This window comes from Cydia fagiglandana, chromosome 1 (assembly GCF_963556715.1).
Source record: "Cydia fagiglandana chromosome 1, ilCydFagi1.1, whole genome shotgun sequence".
Lineage (NCBI taxonomy): Eukaryota > Metazoa > Arthropoda > Insecta > Lepidoptera > Tortricidae > Cydia > Cydia fagiglandana.
The window spans coordinates 16928391-16950948 of record NC_085932.1 but is presented as its reverse complement, the minus strand read 5'-3'; the positions used below and the strand labels follow the sequence as shown (position 1 = coordinate 16950948).

At 37.4% G+C, this 22558-nt stretch overlaps 2 protein-coding genes across 5 annotated transcripts in view; both read left to right on the top strand.

Moving 5' to 3' along the window:
* The window catches only part of LOC134665842 (protein croquemort-like), a 407398-nt gene that overhangs the window by 62562 nt on the left and 322278 nt on the right, over window positions 1–22558 (top strand). The window lies entirely within an intron of this gene.
* LOC134665069 (protein FAM151A) lies at window positions 955–21326 on the top strand. 4 transcript variants are annotated; one of them, XM_063521867.1, is made up of 6 exons: window positions 989–1171; window positions 3945–4046; window positions 14749–14999; window positions 15464–15562; window positions 19795–20037; window positions 20316–21326. In XM_063521867.1, exons 1-6 carry the CDS (start codon window positions 1135–1137, stop codon window positions 20559–20561), a joined length of 978 nt encoding a protein of 325 aa, XP_063377937.1. In that variant the 5' UTR covers window positions 989–1134; the 3' UTR covers window positions 20562–21326. The 4 variants fall into 4 exon arrangements, with proteins under 4 accessions (XP_063377963.1, XP_063377937.1, XP_063377955.1 ...); XM_063521876.1 differs by lacking the exon at window positions 989–1171 and adding an exon at window positions 3642–3735; XM_063521893.1 differs by lacking the exon at window positions 3945–4046 and having other exon boundaries at window positions 955–1171.

The following is a 22558-nucleotide window of genomic DNA, read 5'->3' as shown; positions in this document are numbered from 1 at the left end:
AAAAGGGATGAGTAAGTAAGTATGCAATTTGATTTACAATTATATCGTTATTGATAAGTTTTTCTTTAATTACAACCATATTTTTAGGAATCAAAAAATTTAATTACTATTAATATTAGGTATTATAAACGCTACAAAAGTTTAGATACTTTTATCGATTAGGAATAAACAAAAGAAAAATCTAGAATAACCATTCTAGATTAGGGCAGCCACATGTTCTTGTCTGCACGTTTCTTGAACAAGTCGCTCTCGTACACCGCACGTGAACAAGTTTATTTTACTACAACTATTGCCTACATCCAAAGACTCAGAGCATAGATTGACTTGAATCTATGCCATACAATACATTTGTAGTCCGTAACAATACTGACCTCGAGTGTGTGCAGGATAGTTAAGGGTGACATAGGTACAAAGACGTGGCATGCACATATTCTATCGTCGTCTACATCTGGGTACGTGCTTCACTAACGATGAAATATAAGTTAAGTGTATGTTTGTCTATATAAAAATGATAAACCTATCACATTCATTGGTTTATCAATGAAATTTCACTGTCTGATATAGATATAGGGGTCATTAATTAATTACGTCACACGTTTAGGCAGAGGCAGGGGGTCAAAAAATTGTCACATGTTGTGACAAGGGCGAGAGGGGAGTCACAAACATTGTGACGTCACTTTAACTTATTTAAATAATTTTATTCGCTGTACAGTTAAATAACAAGTTTTTACAACGATAATACTTTTTATTCGTAAAATATACGTTTTTTGAGGCATAAACGGCAGTAGTTTTTTTTTACGTTAACTTAGAAGTTTGATTCTTTCACATTTTTAAGGAAACGTAGACGCGTTTGTAACAGATATAGATTTGACAGGTATAATAAGAAACACGAGAAGATATATATGTAGTGTCAAGAGATATCGCAGACAATATGACGCGTTTCCCCCAGTCCTTGGTCAATCTCGGAGCACATCCATCGCAATCAAGTTGTCAAATGGCAATTGGTCAATTTAGCAATAAACAGGTGCCTCTGGGTCCAGCGTCTATTGCAAGACCAACGAGCGACACGGTGGCACCCAGAATATGAAATCTTAAGTGATACACATTTAAATCAAAATTAAAACAAAAGTGAACATGTTCCTACAAATTTTGGTACTTCTGGCAGTGTCAGGTTAGTTGTATTCGTTTATTTTTATTATTTACTCGTAACAGGAATTGATTTACCGGAAATAGTCACTAGCCAATTAACGACATTTTATTACTTAACAAAATTTAATGATAGTATGAGCATATGGGCTGTGGAAAATCTCGTAAGACTTAGGGCACTGCTAGAGCGGAATTAAAACAGTTTAGGTAATAATTTGTACAGTCCACATCAAATAGATAGTCACGGCCAAAGTGGCCAAATATATCGGAACACCTCCTTATTTATATACCAACAAAAGTGAGTAACAATAAATATTTTAATAAATAAATATTTGTCTATTATCAATAAATAATATGTATAACTATTATATACACTGGTAGCATTAGTATGGGTGTATAAACCCGAATGTTATAGAATAATAGTTAATTTCAAAAAACAACAGAAAGAAGCCAAACCTTCAAGTCCATATGTTGTTCATCAGGTAGAACTATAACCTAGATATGTATGTAATACTGGAGTTGTATGTATGTACAGTATTTAATTAATATTTTTTTTCTGTTACGATTTAAATAATACAGAAAATGGGTCATCATAGGAGCAGACTTCAAATACAATTAATTATCACACGCCATAAAACGGTGACTTGCGTTACTCTTGCTGTGGATTGACCCAAATCATAAGAAATGACATGCACGCGGGCGACGCATTCGGTGAGCATTCGGTCGACAAATTTAGATGCACCTTATCAAAAACCAACAAGTAGACGGATGTACGGATACGCATCTTCTTCTTCCGGCCTTGTCCCTTTCTAATAGGGGTCGGTTCCCCTAATCCTCCTTCTTCAGATGTATAGGATACCTATTGATAAATATTCTGGTCATATTTTGTCCGGGCAAATAAGGCAAATACCCATATCAAATACCTGTTTTAGATATCATTTTGGTGTGATTTAAATTTTTGAGTTTCGCTCTCGTAACAATGTGTCTTGCGAATGAAATGCACTAGTAATTGGACATATTTTTACGTTGGAAACTGGTGCTGTACCGTTTAATTTATAAAATCAGTACGTACTTCAAACCCTGCATGGAAATCAGTCAAAAACAATCGCTGGTGATTGCCCTATAAATCATTCAGCTTTAAAATATTAGTCCAAAACAATCTAAATATGGGTTGGGTTGCTTAAATCCGGCATTTCCGGATGATCTCAGAGCACATGCTGTAGATTGTAACTCATAAAGTTTCGGACTGAATTGGCACGTTTCGGTGCTCTAGCCAGTTTGTTTATTATAATTATAAATTTAGTAGAATTATCTAGTATCAGAAAGAAATTTAGTGACTTATAATTATAACCAGCTTTTATATTGGTTTAACCTACATGGATCCGCACAATACGCAAGAACTAAAAAAAATTGAAGTCAACCTAAATCGATGTTTGTATTGTAACCTTACACCATCCTGCCCGAACTAAAACCATTAACTAAGTGACTTCAAAAGGATTGGTTGAATTATCAGAACATTAAAACAACATCAAAACTGAAATAACTCAAAAATACATATCCTTTCATTTTGAACCCTAAATTCGTTAAGATACCATTTGTATTGTATTGTACTAGTACCATTTGTATGGAGTAGATTAGCAAATTGGTTCTGAATATTGAAAGCACAACTTCAAAGGTGTTTATAATGCCTTGATCTAGGATTCTAAATAGGTACCTATTTGTGTTTCACGACTAAGAAAAATTGAGAAAAAATCTCAGTAGGTGAGAAGATTTTACACTACATAGGTAGTAAAGTAATACAGACCTAAGTATATTATCAGTGCTTAAAAATACATACATCATCAGATACGAAATAAAAACCGGTCATATATATCATATCACATCGCACCATGCTCCGCTCAGTAAGTATAGCCACAGTCTTAGAGTAACAGAGGTAAAATGCATGAACAATTCGTATTAGAGAAATACGAGTAGAGTATTTAGTGCCTATTTTTTTTTTCGAGTTGCAGAGGTTTGTTAGCCAAAACTTCCATTTTTTCGAGCTATAGGGATCAAATTTATTTTTTCTAGTTAAAGGGATAAACAGTGTACTGGATAATCCTGAAGGAATCGTTGGCTACTTACCTACTTCGTCTTAATGATGTTAAATATTTCGAGTTATGAAACTTTTGGGCTTTAGAGGGATGGGAATAACATAAAATTTCATGTTCTAAGTACTACTGTTTTAATAAGCAAGAATTATGTTTTTATTCTTTATTATAGGTATGCATAGTAAATATCTAACATTTTACAGAATGTTTTTTCGTCGTTTTATGCAGTTATAGCAGAAGTTATAGTTTTGGAGTTTTAATAAGTATTTATTTTCTCGGTTTCAACTTCATGTCAATTGTGCATTGCATTACGATACATCCTATGAAATTACATCGATATTCAATTGCTGCATGTCACATCACTAGTAATTAAAGCAACTGCATGACAGTCATGACACTTCATACGTACGTAATGTGAATTGTCATTGAGTAAACAAAATACTACAAAATAGTTGTAGCTTAGCAAATTACCTTTATAAGATGTCGGCAGATGAAAATGGTAAGTCAATTTACAAAAACTGAACAATACCGTTGCGATTTCCTTTATACTTACCTATCCAATACTTTCATAAAACAAATGGGGGAAATATTGTTCTCGGTTTCAGCTCAGCTGATTGAAATATTAGTTTGACAATGACATTACGAATGTTGCTAGTGTTTAAAATACCTGCTAAAATGGTAGTTTTTACATTAGTGTTTTTGTTGCAGGATCTGCCGTTCTTGGCGATGAAGAAGTTTTGAAAAATCTAACCACCGTTACCTGGGCACATGCTGTTAATAATAAAACGTACTTGCAAGCCGCGTTAGCGAGTAAGTTTCTTTGACAAGTAGGTATTCTCTTTATACATATTTACCTAGTCACTATCACGTTATATTAGTACGAAATATTTAGGTATAGGTATATTAGGTTAAGGTTTATATATATTTTAACATATTAATCCACATTCAACCCGTATTTTAGAGTAAGGACTTATAGGGTAATTGTGTCAGATACCGTCCAATTATAGGAGATGCCTACTTTGAAATGCTAAAAAAAAATATTTAAGTAGTCTTACTTAAATGTGCTATATTTGTTTGTATTGCTCATATTGTCTATTTTAGGTTAATATTACGTGACCTTAAATAATATTTACGGTTTATTTTATAAAAAATATATTTTGAAAAAGTAGGGTTATTTCAGTTTCCGTCCGCCTGTGAGCTACTTTTCGTCCACGTATGAGTCAGTTTTCGTCCACTGTATGAAAAAGTACTGTAGGGTGCATTATTGCATTGAAAATCAATTATACCTAGCTTTATTTTTTGTTTTTATGTTATATAGATAATTCTTAGTTAGTTACTAGCTTCTGCCCGCGACTTCGACCGCGTAGAATGGTTATTTTCGTGATAAATATTTATATATATTTCCTTCCTCAGTAGACCGACCGAATATAATAAGGATTCATTTATTTTTAAGCTATGTACGTTACTAGTACTGGTTTAGTTTTGTTGTATATAGGGTCATTGCGTTAGTTTTCATCAACTTATCGGAGCTGCCAGAGTAGCTGGACAATAAAATTTATCATGAAATACCCACTTAAATATATGATAGTTATTTGTTTTCTTGTGTTAATTTATGTATAGGAAAAACTAATGCAGATGCATTATTAAGATAAACACCAGTTATAATTATAATACCTACCCACTTTTATTTTATTAATAACAGATATTTAACTTGTTTTTCTTAAATTACTAACAATCTAATACAATCTATTTATCAACTTTAGATAATATTATTTATATTATATTATTATTTGAGAAATTCAGAGTCTGAATATACATGGTCATTCAATAATTTATTTTTTTGTAGGAAAAGATCTCTATGTATGGTCATAGTCGTGAGGGAGTTCATTCTGAATTAATTGCCCATAGAGATTTAGGCACTGAAATTCTTTAGAAAAACAGCTCGTGTCGTGTATGATGGTGCCTTATAAAGAATCTATGATAAATAATATGTAAAATATTAGGCCAAGCGCGCACCACGACTTTTAGTCGCGCGATAATTTAGTCGCAGAAATGTAACGTATGTCATATAAACGGCAGTGCGCGCATATGCGACAAAAAAATCGCAGCGATTTTAAAATTGTGATTTGTCACATTTTTCCGCGACTGCTCGCGACGCGATTGTCACAAAGTGAATTGCAGCATACGGAGTTGTATGGCCCCGCGCGCACTGCGATAATAAAATCGCACCCGGACCTCAGTCGGCATTTCGCTCTCCAAGAGTCAACATATCGGAACCTGCTTCTCCAATGGAGTCACAAGATGAGACGCTAGATGTTGACCGTTTAATTATAGAAATAGAAGGAGATCACCTTTGTGGTATAAATACTCAAAGTCATACAGCTACAGCGATTGCATATTGTTTCACGAAATCACGACAAGCGACTGGTACGAAATCCATGTCGAGAATGAACAAATCGTCGACTTTTCATCGCAGTGCGCACAGTGAATTTTCTGCGATAAATTACAGCGTGATTCTAAAGCCCCCTCCACATTCGTGCGCGAATCGCGGCGCGAAGCCGCGAACGTGAGTGTGGCGTCGATGTTCGCAGACAGCGAAATCGACTCCACACTCGCGTTCGCGGCTTCGCCCGCGATTCACGCGCATAGTCTGTAGGGGGCTTAAAATCGTGTCGCAAAAATTAAAATCGTGGTACGCGCTTGGCCTTACAGACGCCCGGACCGCGACTTTGCGGTCCGGCGCACGTTCGATCGTGTGTAAGGTGATCCGCCGTATGTATGTCCATTAAAGCCGTGTAACAGACAACCGCACCCATGAGTGAGAGCGAGAAAGAGATGGCTTTTAAGGACGCAGTTTTATAAAGCCACACATTCACACTCCTACCATCCTACAAACAGCTAAACGGTAGGACGGCTCGTAGTCTGCAACCCCCATACACAATCCTACCCAACGAGGCGGACTACGAGGCGGCCTACAAGGTAGGAGTGTGAATGCGGGGCTTAAGTCAGAAGCGCCCTCCAGACTATGCGCGTGAATCGCGGGCGAAGCCGCGAACGCGAGTGTGGAGTCTAGTTCGCTGATATGCGAAATCGACTCCAGACTCGCGTTCGCGGCTTCGCGCCGCGATTCGCGCACGAGTGTGGAGCGGGCTAGAGCGAAAAACAGATACTTATTAAACCAGCATCCACACAGCCTGCTATCAGTTCATGCTGTAGGATATAAAGCGAGGTAGGGAGACAATTATATGTCTCGTTCTTGCAGGAGTATTTTGTAACATCGTGTAAATACTGCTTAATAATCATAGACATTTCAATTATATTAAAGCCCGCTCCACATTCGTGCGCCAGTTGCGGTGCGGAGCCACGAATGCGAGTGTGGAGTCGATTTCGCAGATCTGTGATCTCGACTCCACGCTTGCGTTCGCGGCTTCGCGCCGCGATTCGCGCACGAGTGTGGAGCGGGCTTAAGGTTAACTGGTTTGCGAAACAAGCGGTATCCAGACGGGATGATAAAATCGACCTATTTGATCAGGAATGAAATTGGCGTCAATCTCCAATTTAATCACCAATTTTAGATTTATGGTAATATTAGAGCCCTCTAAATTGAAAAAATACCCCAGAACGAAAATACTGGCGTCACAAATTATATAGTATACTTGCATCTCATTTTATCGGTAATATCGGGCATTATCGGCGGTTGAATTCGGCGAGCCAAATTGTCGTTTGCGTCCGCACGTCCTGATTCGATCGGGCAATTTAATCAGATTGGCAAAAAATTGACTAGTCTGGATACGCGTTCTTAAAATTGCTTTATTTTTTTTTAAATATTAAGGAGGGAAAATCGTAGGTATTTCACATTTTTAGTGTTCCGTACAAAACTTTGTTTACGGAACACTTATGGGATCACTTCGGTCTTGCAAATCAGTTAAATACGTTTTTCTCAGAGACCGTTTGACATAGATACCTAAAATTTGGAATAGTTATAGCAATTACCACCACTCATATTGTAAATAAGTCAAAACTGCTTATTTATTATTAAAGGGGGAAATTTAGGGGGTTGAGAGGGGTAGGCTGAAACTTTTTTCATTTGTAAGAATCGTGTGGGGTACCATTAGAAAGCTTGCAAAAAATTGAGTCGATGGACTGATTTTGACTTCATTTTAGACTGCAATAGTTTCGTCAAAAAATGCATTTAAAGTTGCAAGTTTTCATACAAAAATTTTCACCTCTGTCCTGGCGATTTTCGCGAAAACTATAGCTAACAGGCAGCTGACCAGTCAATACCCAACTTAAAGAAGCATGGAGACGGCGGGAAAATTATCAGCTTAACTTTATCTTTATTAGTTTTTCAACTGCAGCTTGACCTTTGGTTGCTTAGGGCTAGCTAACTGATGCTTACACTGGTCAATTCATATTAGGCATTTAGTAATTTTAGCGAGAAACATCCTTAGTTAAAACTTTGGCAATGAAATTTATGACTTATGTCTTTGACACAAAGTTTAATTCTGCTTGCTTATTTTTGTGGGATATTTAATTTTATCTCAATAGCCTACTATACGTATGAGAGAGATCTACAAAATACGACCTTATTATATTGCAAATAAGTTTAAATTTCGAACGGGCTTTCCAACCAATGGACTAGGCATCTCAAATCTCTGAAAAATTCAAATTAAGAATTACGTTCTTGACTGTCGTTGTGTTTTTTTTTCCACAATAGGACACATAGAGTTAGTAAGGCGTATAGAGATAATAAAGTCATTTAATATTTATGAACAGCTTTGGCCTCATGTATAGATTTTATTGAGAGTATCTGATTCGTCGAAACAATATACACAATATTCCTTTTCATTAAGTACCATTACATTTCTGTATTAATTGTATAATTATAATATCTATTAATTATATTCAGTACTTATGTATATTTTTGAACGGATCGGTGAGCAACAAGATTCAGGGCTATAACCGCGAAAATAGAAGTTCGCAAATTGCGAGCATTTTTCTCTGTCACTCTAATTACGCCTTCATTGGAGTAAAAGAGAAAGATCCCCGCAAATTGCGAATTTTGGTTTTCGCGGTAGCCTCCTGTTACGAGAAAATAATTTTGGAAGACATTAATAGTATATGACAGTTAAATATCACAGTTTTTAGAAACAAAGGTAAAATTGACGAAATATTTAAAGTAAGCCGATCTTGTTTTTTAGCAGTTCTAAATAATATTAAAGTCTATATATATGGCATAGAACTAGAAACAAAATCAAATAAAAAAAAATAATGAGTTCTAAATTCAAATTGAAGGAGTATACATTTAAGGTATTACAGGCCAAGCGCGCACCACGATTTTAATTTTTGCGACACGATTTTAAGATCGCGCTGTAATATATCGCAGAAAATTAACTGCGCGCACTGCGATGAAAAAGTCGACGATTTGTTCATTCTCAACATGGATTTCGTACCAGTCGCTTGTCATGAAACGTGTCTTTAATATGCGATTTCTGTATGACTTTGAGCATTTATAACACAAAGGTGATCCCCGTCTATTTCCATAATTAAATGGTCAACATTTGGTTTGGAGAGCGAAATGCCGACTGAGATCCGGCCGGGGTGCGATTTTATTATCATAGTGCGCGCGGGGCCATACAACTCCGCATGCTGCAATTCACTTTGCGACAATCGCGTCGCGAACAATCGCCGAAAAATGTGACAAATCACAATTTTAAAATCGCTGCGATTTTTTGTCGCATATGCGCGCACTAACATATAAACACATACGTTGCATTTCTGCGACAAAATTATCGCAGGACAAAAAATCGTGGTGCGCGCTTGCCCTTACTCTAAATTATTATAATACATCAAGCATTCGCGAGATGCTCGACTTCGGTATTCAAACACAAAGCAATAGTACAAGAATCTAACTAAATGCAAAGGCCGAAGGAGCGATTCGAAGATCCGAAGCCTCCGACAGACGCGCGCCTCCCGTAACTTTTCCAAGTATTTTTAAGTACAAGTGTCTAACTCGCAAGATCCAAAGGCTGAAGTCGCATTGGGCCGAAAGCCCGAAGCATCCAGGAGGTCAGTTCTAAACACAGGTAATTAATACAAGTGTCTAAATGCGAAGGCCGTAGGGCCGAAGGCCCGAAGCTTGCAAGATGTCAGTGGTTAAACACAGAACTGACAGCCTGGACGCTTCGGGCCTTCGGCCCTACGCGGAGCTCGGCCTTCGGCCTTCGCATTTAGATCAGTGGCGGATTTCCCATAAGGCACAGTAGGCCCGGGCCTAGGGCGGCAAAATATTAGGGGCGGCAAATTGTGACAAAAAAATTCGCTGATGATAACAAAAAATAACTCAAAATTAGGCCAGGCAACGAATTCTCAAAAAAAGGTACCAAGGAAATGCATGAAACACAATTTTAATTTGACTTCGTACCTAACTTTATTTGGACTATCTAGGAGGTGAACATATCAAAAGTCCCCGGCCGTAGTCCTTGAGCCGGGGGAAGAAAGGAGTTTGAAGGTCACATTTTTCGGTTTTTCGCTTATACATATCTCGAAAACTATGCGTTCTAATGACATGCTCATTATACAAAATGAAAGCGGGTAAAATTTGCTACAAGCTACAAGTTTTTTGATATCTTGAGGGCCCCGTTTTTAGGGTTCCGTACCTCAAAAGGAAAAAAACAGAACCATTATAGGATCACTCGTGCGTCTGGCTGTCCGTCTGTCACAGCCTATTTTCTCCGAAACTACTGGACCAATTAAGTTGAAATTTGGCACACATATGTATGTTTGTGACCCAAAGATGGACGTGTAACGTAAATAAATGAATTTTAAATATGGAGGCCATTTTTGAAATGAGAAAATTAAAAATTAAAGTTTTTCAAACTATATCGTGTTACATATCAAATCAAGGAGCTCATTGTAAGAATCTCAAATATATATTTTTTTTCATAATTTTAGGATAAATAGTTTAGCAGTTATTCAAGAAAATAGGCAAAAAATGACCATTCCCCTCCCCTCTTATCTCTGAAAGTACTGGGTCTGACCTACTAATTTGTCCTTTAAACTTCTCTGGAATTCGCTGGAGGCCAAAAGAAGGGAAAATAAATTTATATGAGTTTTTATAGGTATAGCAAAAAAATGTTTTTCTTTTTTTTTTTAGATTTTTTGAATGTTTTGTAGGTACCTACATCAAAAGTCAATGCTATTGGTAAAACTGTCACTTAAAATGAATAGGTAAGTATTTGCTTATTTTTTTCGCAAAACCTATGTTCCCATGATCATATCACAAGGACGTATAGTTTCTGAGATATACCTAATAAGCGGAAAACCGAAAAATGTGACCTTCAAACCAAACTCCCCTACCCCCGCTCAAGGGGACTTTTGATATGTTCACCTCCTAAAGAGTCCAAATAAAGTTACTAAATTAAAAATGTGTCCCAAGCATTTTATTTCCCTCTATACTTTTTCGTTGCCTGACCTAAATGTAGTCAATATGATGGGTGATGCTGAGAAAGGGGCGGGCGGCTGCAAGGCCTGGGGCCTAGGGCGGCAAAGACTGCAAATCCGCCACTGATTTAGATACTTATACTATTGTTCTGTGTTTAAGTACTAACATCCTGGACGCTTCGGGCCTTCGGCCCTACGCGGAGCTCGGCCTTCGGCTTTCACATTTAGACACTTGTACTATTGTTCTGTGTTAAAGCACTGACATCCTGGACGCTTCGGGCCTTCGCGCTACGCGGAGGTCGGCCTTTGGCCTTCACATTTAGACACTTGTACTATTGCTCTGTGCTAAAGCGATGACATTTTGCTAAAGCTCGGCCTTCGGCCTTCGCACTTAGACACTTTGTACTATTGTTCTGTGTGTGTAGTTGAATACGGTATCCTAAAAACAGGCAAACAACCTCTGTAAAATGTAACGATGCGAGCGGTACGGCTACCATCAGTTTGGCATTGACATAAACGCTACCGTGGGCGTGAACGTAATTTACTTTCTATGCATCTCGCTCGTACTGACATATTAGTGCGAAAGAGATATACCTATAGGAAGTAAATTACGTTCACGATATCGTTTATGTCAATGCCAAACTGATGGTAGCCGTACGGAACACTAAATGCCTCGAGCTATCTCGGGCTTGGCCAAATTATTTATATTAAGATTCGAGTAATGCTTGATGCTTAAATAATTAATTGCCTATTTAAACTTATTTCCTCGCATATTTGGAGCAAAGCACTATGCTCCGGTGGGAATAGCAATTCGTGGAATCGTCTCATTGTCGGACTCAGTTCAATTCTTTCATTTCGTCGAACAAAATCGAAACTCATCCACGAATTGCTATTTTCGCCCTCTGTAATCATTTAATAATAAATCTCGTCTACACCACTCATAGTACATGGACGGAAACTGAAACAATATTTAAAGCTATTTTTAGTTTTCGACCACGTATTTTAAATATGATTTTAATCAAGCAACAGTGACAAAATCGTGGACGAAAACTAAAATGTATAATCTTATAAGCAAGAAACATCATTTTAAGAGAAAATATATAGTAGTTTATAAGTCTTTTGAAGTAAAACGACCATAACAAATACTCACCTAGCTGTTCCAGTTACCGTCCGTGTGGTCGGAAACTAAATATTTTTCAAAATTAGTATGTCAGTACTCGTCCACTAAATTTATCAAAGATTATTATGAAAAAACTATAAAAAACACTTAAAATTGCGTTTATTATACTTTTAAGTTGCAGTATGTGCCAATAACGTAACTTAAACTAGCTAAATTAATTAATAAACTTACCGTGAACATTTGCCGCCAATACTTTTTTTTTCTTGCAAAATGACGTTTTCAGGCTCTGGGTGCAATGCCGCCACTTACATAATTTTTATTTAAGCCGCTATTTGTCAAATAACACTTTTATTTTGGTAAAAATATTGCTTAGACATTGTGGATTGCAACAAATCCAAACATGTGTGAGAAGGCTCGTTTCTATTCAAATTTTCCGCAATTCTTTGTAGCAACTCCGCCAAGTGGACGGAAACAGGCACTGGACGGCAAACAGACACAATTACCCTATACCCAATTCGTTTCTTAGCATCAAGCATATAGTTGGTCAAGTCAAACCAATTTGTCAGTCAGTAAGAACCAGGAAAACTATAGGTACTCATCCTTTTCTTTTGGGTGCTAGAGTAGTATGTACTAATGTAAGACAAAGATAATATGATTCTTTCTGTCTATGATTGTAATGAGACAGTCCTTTGACAAACTATAGGTACCTACCTAATCATTGTGATATGGAATATGGTAGGTACATTGTGTATTCTCGAGCTGTATTAAAAATCGCATAATTTATGATAAGCAAACGGTATTTTACTAAATAAAATTGCTAATTGTAACAAAAGGCAAGTAAGTACTAAGATTACTAATATTTCTGGAAATAGAGTTGATTGCGTGTATTTTGATATTTTGTTTAAAACAGACCGTGTTAAAGCTTTCATAATCATAAACTAATTGCAGGCAGCAATAGTTTAGCGCGAGGCGACACGCCTCGCTCGCTGTGCAGTTAACACAACATTGTGTAGGCCAAAAAGAAAGATTCCGCGGTTAGAATTAAAACATATATTAATCTTTTAATTCGACTTGTTAAGGCATATTTTTTATCTGCAGCCGTTAATGGGTTATTTTTTTTTTTGTTGATTTTCTTTTTTCCTTAGAATGTAATAAAATCTGGTGGATAGATAGGGTCCGTATTCAATATAAGTGCAATTTCATCGTATGACCTACAAAATCTTCCACTGAGTTACGAAAACGTATGGACTTAATTTACGGATAATTATAGCCTGGCATAAAAGAGTAGAAATTAAAAAGTGCCAACACTGTAGTGTCGTCCCGTTCTCTTATATAAATTGATTTGAAAGGGACGACACTACAGTGTTGCCACTTTTTAATTTCTACTCTTTTTTGGCCAGGCTGTACAACCTGCTTTTTTTTGTCCCATTTTGGGATTTCGCATGGACTTAGAATACTATACTTGGTCAAGCAGATCTTGTCAGTAGAAAAAGGCGGCAAATTTGAAAAATGTAGGCGCGAAGGGATATCGTCTCATAGAAAATTTTATTTCGCGCCTTTTTCTACTGACAAGATTTGCTTGACCATCTATATATAACTCTATGGGATTTCGTATTTATTTCTCCCAGAATCCCCATTCTGGCTTTGGCCGATCTGGCAAACCAACCATATTTTACCCAGGTCAACATCACTAAAACTTTTTCGAGGAGACAGTCGGTTCCCTCGCATATCTGGAACCGGTTAAAATCAACACAAGCTCTAACCGGTATAAACAACACAGATTCAGACTAGTGTACAAACAAGACATCACTTCCGACAATAACTCTCATTCAAACCAGATTTGAATAATATTGCATTGCTACAATGAATAGCTAGCTTGAATAAATTCATAATAATTTCGGCACTGACGCGCTTTAAAATATTTTGATTTTATCTATTGTATATAATATGAATATGTTCCAATAACAACAAAGTGTTTTATTTAACATATTCAATAATTAATGTTTTCGCCGGAGATTTGTTGCAGCTGGTTTGTACCTACTCTTATGAATGAATATCATCTTGTGGTTTGTGCCTGCATCTCAGAAATAGCATTTCCAGTGGCCGCGCGTTCCCAGAAGCATTTGTTACAATTAGCGCGACAGATATAGGCTTCACAATCGCGCAATCGCAACGCCTTGCGATACAAACCAATGAAAATTATGTAGGTACATGCTCTCGCACTAATCCTAGGTAGTAAAACAACGGTTTTAATTTACGAATAGGCCACAAGAGTATAAACTTAGCGCCATCAATATCAAGAATACCAAGATGAAATACCGTGACAAACTTAATAACAGTTTATAATTATTGAAACTTAATGCTATGATATTCTTAACCTTATTTACACTGATCTCATATCACCCAATAGGTACTGATTATACTGAACTGTTGATCACGTAAATTATAGCCAATTGACAACGCCATACAAAAAGTAGAAATCCCCGGACATTTCACTGTGACTCTGTACGGGTTTTCCCCGGACGTATTAAAAAACTACCCGGTTGCTCCCCATAAGGGCTCAAAACTTGCAGGATAAACCGTACAACGTCACAAAGAATATTGCTCTACTCGTACTTGATGATGATACTGACAGTCGTTGAATAAATTGTTGTGTCAATTTGTTTAGCAAATTCGAGTAATTTTGGTGGGCATAGAACAGTCTGAAATTAGGAAATTACTTATGTCAAATTATAAGGGATCCTCTTATCTTTATAATATCTAGAGTATCTAGACACAAGGCGCGTGTCCAGCCAAGTTCAAAGAAGAAGAAACTACGAATATATGGAACTATGGTTTATTATATCTGCCTAAATTACCTGGGTCTTGGAGACCATTGAGCATGAGATGACCTCTTTACTTTAAGTTTATTACATTATTAGCATTCACATATTTGTAAATGTTTCCTAGGCGATGTGCAGATGCTGGAAGCAGACATAGTACTGGGCCAGCTGATCGGAAAGGAAGGCCCGCCGATTCCCGTGATGGCGCACCCCCCGGCCACGACCTCCGACCTGTCTCTCGGGGACTTCTTGTCCATAGTGGCGCAGCACAACAAGGGCATCGCCAAGGACAAGCAGAAGGGCGTCAAGTTGGACTTTAAGAGCATCGAGGCGTTTGAAAAAGCACAAGACTTAATAGCACGGTTTAGTAAGCCTGAGGTGAGTTGCTTTATCAGAATTTCAAAGATAAATTGCACATACATTTTATACTCGTGTTGCATAGGTGAGTATCCTTATTTAGAGATTTTTCATCTACATCTAATACATCTCGAAATACGTCTTTAAGTAGTCTAAAATAGCCTGTCTTATTTTTAACATAAATGTATCATTATGTTTTATATTTTACCAAGGTATTACGTATTAGGTATTACAAACTAGTTATTAGTACCTATAAAATTTTTGGCTCCACTAAAATTCACCTTTATGGCACGCCGCCGTGCATAGGTTTTGTCACATAGCGAACCAACACACATGTTTTGTGGAGCACTACGTAGTTTTTTATTAGTTAAAATGTACTACGCGTTAGTGCCGTATTAGATATATATGTGAAGTCGGTGGGCGTGGAGCCTGTGGGGTGGACATGATACCGTAAGTGAATGTTTCCTCTGTCGAGGTGCCGCCAGGACTCGCAGGCGCGCACCACCGACGCGCCTTGCTCGCCCTGCTCGCGAAGAGATTTCTCTGCCGCTAAAAGTCCTGAGATGAGCGCGCAAAATGATTCGGTACGTTGCTCATGTTACATATAATAGTTTTTGACAAAAATTCTGCCTAGATGATACTTTGAGAGTGATTCTCAATATTCTGGACAAGGAAGGCGCACCCTTAGGTAATCATTAAAAACCGGGCAAGTGCGAGTCGGACTCGCGCACGAAGGGTTCCGTACCATAAAGCAAAAAAAAACGGAAAAAAATGCAAAAAGAAAATGGTCACCCATCCAAGTACTGACCACGCCCGACATTGCTTAACTTTGGTCAAAAATCACGTTTGCTGTATGGGAGCCCCACTTAAATCTTTATTTTATTCTGTTTTTAGTATTTGTTGTTGTAGCGGCAACAGAAATACATCATCTGTGAAAATTTCAACTGTCTACTATCACGGTTCGTGAGATACAGCCTGGTGACAGACAAGGGTCTTGACAGACAGACAGACGGACGGATGGACAACAAAGTGTTCCTATAAGGGTTCCGTTTCTTCCTTTTGAGGTACGGAATCCTAAAAGTTAGATCGCCTGCAAGACCGATGGCATCACATACAGTTACAGGCCACATCGGACTTGAAAAGTTTGTATTAAGTACATATGTTTTTCTTACCCTGTTTGGGTGCGACACATCTGCTGAGAGACGCAAAAACAAGTCGATGTAAGTCAAATTTTTATATACATATAATTTAAAAGTAATCAGCTTTATCAAATTTTCAATCTTAAGAGGGTCGTATATTATGGTATTTTATAGTAAAAATAAGTTATTGCACTTAATGCTTTACAGTATTAGTGCATTTGAATAATAATTACAAAATTATATCACTCATCCTTCAATTATGGTGCAGACGGGACATGCTGCGATGACAACGAAGTTAAAAACAAACTCTATGCTTACGTGACATAAAGTAGTTAATGGCATGATGATATTTGTTCACACAGATGGTATTATGACAGGGCGTGTGAATCCTTGATGGCTTCTATCGTCTTGTGCGGTCGGCTCGTCGATTTAATGGACTTCGTAGGGTTGCCAAGATTATATTTTAAACATATCGCTTGAGCGTCATGTTGATAGGTACTCAACAAAAATATCCTTCACCATAAGAGGTACTCACAAAAAAAACCCGAATCAAATTGGTTCAAGGGCCAACTTACTATGGAAAACCGACTATGGCCTTTCTTCACCACGATTTGTATTTTTTTTTATTGTTGTTATTAGCTGTCTAACTTGAATCCTTGATCAAATCGGGTCTCAAATAAGCATTAAAGATAACCGGTTCATGACAGTAAATTGTTATTAGTTAGGTACTCTTGCAGTAACTATGTATAGTTATAGAGACTCTACAGAGTTAAACAGATTTTTTCGGAATTTGGGAGCACTTTCATGGAAAACAAGATCTAATCACTTGTTTATCTAATTACTTGCATCATACATCGTAGTAAACATATAGGTACTTATAGCAAATTTATCGCTATAGACATCGCTCACAACATCCTACTATTAGAGACAGTTTTTGACTTATGATTTTTTAAAATTTTTTCTTTAATGTATTGTTTATCGCGATGTATTCAAGCGATTTCCTTAATTTTTTTTAAATAGTGTTCTTTATTTAGGTATGCACCTATACTCAAAAAACGAATACCAGTTGTCATATAAAAAAAATTAAATAAAAAGTTTAAAAAAATAAAACAAAATGTTATATGTATGTTGTATACTACATTGAAAAACACCGACTGAGTACAGAACTTACCACACACATTGCAAATTTTTACAGGAAGTACCGTTTGGAAAATTTTAATATTTAGGCAAGTAGTAGCCCAATGTCTGGCCTACAACTAGAAAAAAAATAGAGGTGTCACTACCTCACCACGGCTTAAAAAAAATGTTTTATTTTTTTAAACTATTTTTTATTTTTTTTTATATGACAACTGGTATTCGTTTTTTGAGTATAGGTGCATACCTAAATAAAGAACACTATTTAAAAATTTTTTAAGGAAATCGCTTGAATACATCGCGATAAACAATACATTAAAGAAAAAAAATTAAAAAATCATAAGTCAAAAACTGTCACTAATAGTAGGATGTTGATAGGTACTCAACAAAAATATCCTTCACCATAAGAGGTACTCACAAAAAAAACCCGAATCAAGTTGACTGAAGGGCCAACTTACTATGGAAAACCGACTATGGCCTTTAAATATTTTATCTCAATTAGGTACCTACTCTGAAAATATACTTCTGTTTAAAATTTTGCTTGTTATATTATATACTGTATTATATAGTAGCCTTTTTATAATAAAATTATTCTGCTTTGGATGGTTGGTATGCAGGGTAACGATATAAAAGTATAAATAACTGAAAAGATATGAAAATAAATGTTTTGGAGTTTTTTTCTATAGAGCCAATAATACCGGTGACCCGGACCCTTCTAACGTGGGTCATCCTTAAGGATCGCTAAGCAAGAAACTGTAAAATACCTAATAAAAATGAATTACGTGTGCCTATTCTAATTTTATAGAGATACTTAAACACAAGACAAAATGTCGTTGTACCCATTTTTTGCCGTTCGGTAACCCTATTTAGCAAAGGCGCCGTACAAATATTGCAGACACATGAAAACAGACGGAATTATCCGGCAGCCGTGAGCTTCGATGACATTAAATTAATGGGTGGCGTTCGCGAATCTGGATATGCCAGGATGTTTCACGTTCCATCAGCGAGAAATTTAGAAACGGCCGATATCTAGTGCAATATTAAGATAACATAACCAAATCTCCAAATGCTGGTGATGACTCGAGCAGATTTGAGATTGTTAAAAGAGCATAGAGATTCAAGGCATAAGGTACAAATAGGTTACATAAGCATAGTTTTCGATTTAAAATTCTTATCGTATACCTAATTAAGTTCGAGTTGGGTTAGGTTTAGATACATTTATAACTACTTACTTACATAGGTGTATATTTTAAAAATATAAGAAGTGTAAATTCTAAGAAATGATTTATTCCCGGTGAAGTGAAACCGCTTAGGTATCATCAGTACGTTCGCTCATAAGGATAGCCCATGCCCTCGCCCAATAGTGCCCAACAGTGGGACATTCATTATTATTACCAGTTCATAGTTCATACCAATGGAAGGCGACGCACTGGAATGCCCACATGTGCGCGAGAGCAGCTTCCGCGTATTAGCACCGCCCAAAAGAGAAAGGTTGTAACATACTTAAGCTCCATTCTCTGGTACAGCTTTCTTCCCCGGACACTGGATTAGGACACTGGTCTGATTCAAGCGCGGCGCGAAAGATCTTTTATATAATTTATGTTTAATAAAAGTATTATTATCGCCTGGGTTTATAGCGATGCATTACCGTCTGGGAGATTTTAAGAAGTTCATAAGTTTTTTGCTCTACATCTCTACATCTTAGTATTTTTGCAAGGAATGGATTTTTGGAATTCAAAAGGAGACTTTAGTGCACCTGTACCTAATACTTATAATACCTATTTGTGACCTTTCTAATTCGATTTCAACTATTTAACTAGTTATTTGCAATAGAAAATCAGTCACAAGTCAAAAGCTAACTACACGCTTCGTGCTCCATCCTTGCGAGTGCAAAAATTGTATGCAATGTGAAAATAACAAGGAAGACATACCCTATTGATATATTACCTACTCGTACATGTACTTGATCACGTTGTCCATATATACATAATTGATATGCGCAACCAATTTGCGCAAACTTTCCTACATCATATGATAAGTACTGACTTGTTTGAGGTTTTTGATTGCAAATTTTAATACATATGTGCATGACTGAGCATGTATTGGTATCTAAATTCAGTCCAACAGCCTCAAGGTACGAACGCATCGCATCTGGTCACGACTCTATCGTCAAGGAGTAAGACTGTGTTTAGAAATGTTTACGCACCCTTGCCTATTTTACAATCCATTTTATGGCGATTGAGTAACATTTACTTGCAGCAGCTATTTCATAGTACGTATTTAAAATCTAATTGCACGATGACACCGCGATCTACCGCAGCGGGCGGTGGGACAGGTTAAAAGGCTGAGCTTCCCTTCTGAATTGAAAGGTCAGATGACAGTCGCTTACGTCACCAATTTTTGGGATTAGTGGCACCGGAAAAGCGCGTGCAGGTCTATTCATATCCCTCCGCGTTCTTCTGCAAATCGTGGTGGCAGTGTAATAGGCTAGAAAAAATGAATTAGCCGGTAAATCTAGAAACTCAACGTATGTTTGTCCCCAGGTAACTTTCCCCGTATGGCTGAACGCGGACATCCTGCCGGGCCCCGTAGCCGCCACGACCAAGCCGCTGGACCCCGAGAAATTCATCAAGTTGGCCTCGAACCACCCGCGCGCCGTGCTCTCCGTGGGCTGGACCACGCGGTACGGCGGCAACATCACCGAGGGCGAGTACACGAGGCAGCAGATCGGGACCATGCTGAGGATGGTCAATGCGCTTAAAGTTAACCAGACTATCACGTTCCCTGTGAGTAATCTTAATAGCTGACTGTACTACTCGTGCTTATTTCACGTGCGTTATTGTATTGCTGTCACACTTGGTTCATAATTGCGCCGGCACTGTAATTGTAAGCGAGCAAAAGATACATTTTTATTATTCACTAGCGGGTTACTCAGGTTTCTGCAGCACTGCGTTCACGCGCGGGGAAAAAACCATTAATCTGATGGAAACATCTAAGTAATCTAACCCCCGAGCAGTGGCTGTTTATATGTATGTATTATTAATTGGCTGAATTCGTCCGTTAGGTCCGCGCCGGCCTCGCATCCAACAGCCAGCCGGTGATCCTGGACCTGCTGCGGGAGACGCGCGCGCTGGGCTCCTCCGTGACGGTGTGGTCGGCGGAGGGCGACGCGGTGGCGGTGGAGCGGCTCCGCGCCCTCATCCTCACGGTCGGCCTGGAACACACCTACTTGGACGTGCCCGCGGAGCTGGCCGCGCGGCTGCAGCTACCCGCACCGCCCGCCACCCGCACCCAGAAGTCCCACAACTAGGGATTATTAGCATTCTCTTTAATTTATTACCATTTTATATTTCACAATCTATAACGCTTCAAATTAGTGCAGGGGAATAAAATATTAGATCACAGTTCATTTTCACAGACCCTATTACTTCTGTATTTCTTTACAGAAATAATAATCAGAAATACATATAACATTTCTGACGTAATGCACTGTAAAGAATTCAATTGAACAATAAGTACAATGCTTACATATTAATTAACAAAGATCGCGTACCTACTTCAGAATCCAGTGATTAAAATTTACTTCTGGAACGCCGCTCTGTCTGTCTCGATGCCATACCCTGATACTATACAATTATTCTAAAATCACCCTTAACATCAAGCAATACGATTAATAATAACTGAAAAACAAATCCCTGCAAAGGGTGTCGACCTTTACATGTGGTGACCACGTGACTGCAATGTCGAGTCATTCATAGTTTATCTCGTAATTAATTGGCTGTAAATTAATCCTTAAATGCATGGCGATAAAGTAGAAAATAACTTGTAGATATCCAAAGACGCTTCATTAAAGGGCGACTACGAGCATGCAAATTCTCACAAGTGAGTTTATAAGTAGAATATAAATTATGGCTTTTAAGATGTTAAATGTAAATGACGTACATATTGTGGTTTAGTTTAGTCATAGTGGAAGGGTTCTTTATAAATAATATATGTCGTTATACGTATGTGATAGGTGCAGAAGGAGTCTGTGTAGAGCGATCTCTGGTGAAAAGTTAATAAATACTAAATCCTCTGATTATTTTTTATTAATCAGTAAAGGGTATCTAAATGGTGTTGGGTAATAGGTAATCCGTATATAATACCTTCAGCAATTACTCTTAGCGCCACTTGCATCATCCCAGGGTTAAACCCGGGGTTAAGCGATTAAACCGTTCACACAGCGTCAAAATGTACTGGTAACTATATATGGTAACTCCAGGTTTTACACCGGGATTGGGATGGTACAATACAAGTAGCGCTTATTAAATATGTACATTTCTTCTGTTGCAAAATTAGGCTCTTAGCCGCTGCATTTTCTAAGAAAAATGCAACAGTGTAACACTCAACGTACCCGTTGTGGAACAATTTCTAGAAATATTACTTAAAACAAAACCTCTGTTATTGTTGCATTCTCGGGATGGAGTAAATAACCTCGTAGCGTGAATTGTTTGTACCTACTACCTACCTTTAGGTAGGTAGGTATACTTATGTATTATTTTGGCCGAGTCGGGTTGAATACAGCAATTCTCGTTTCAGCTGAGTAAATATATGCAAAAATAAACTATTATATTTTCAACAAATATTTACGTTATTGTTTTGTATTCGCACAAATGAATTACCGGGATTTAACAAAAAGATAAAAATATATGGGAGTTCTAAACGTATCTTCTGTGGAAAATAACGGTAATTTGATATAGTACCTACATATATTGCCCGTGACCTATCATTTTTAACTCATACATAGTTACAGTTAGGTACATATTCGTAACATACCTATTTCTAGGTCCCCAGTCGACCCATATTTAGTGCCTATTAAAACTGCACGTTTCCAGTAAGAAAACTGTAAATTATTTATTGGTTAGAACAGGAAGCCGTGTATTGAGGACGCGCTGCGTATATTTTTGATTCGCTGATGGGCAATATGTGATATGTGCGCGATAGAGGTAGGTACCTACCTAACTAGTTTCAAAATAGAGTTCAGAAGAACTGTCTCAGTTAAAGCACGTTATCTTGTGGAAAATAAACTAACATTGGCCTATATGAGTATAGGTACTCGTACTTACGATAGTACAATTCGTTATTCTGTGGTATAGGGTGGTGTATCTATATTAAGTCGTGCATTTGCTTTCGGAAAGCATTGCAAAGTAGTGCAACAGCTGATGAAGATGGTCAACAGAACTCCTGTATTTTGACCTTTTTTACTTTTTAACTACATAATTACAACTATTATGATCTCGTAATCTAAATAAAATAATGCCTCTGTAA

Bases quoted from the DNA above. Each gene is read 5' to 3' on its own strand.
- LOC134665069 (XM_063521867.1), top strand. From the start codon at position 1,135: ATGTTCCTACAAATTTTGGTACTTCTGGCAGTGTCAG. The intron at 1,172-3,944 runs GTTAGTTGTATT...TTTTTGTTGCAG, and splicing joins GGTACTTCTGGCAGTGTCAG to GATCTGCCGTTCTTGGCGAT. The intron at 20,038-20,315 runs GTGAGTAATCTT...TTCGTCCGTTAG, and splicing joins ACCAGACTATCACGTTCCCT to GTCCGCGCCGGCCTCGCATC.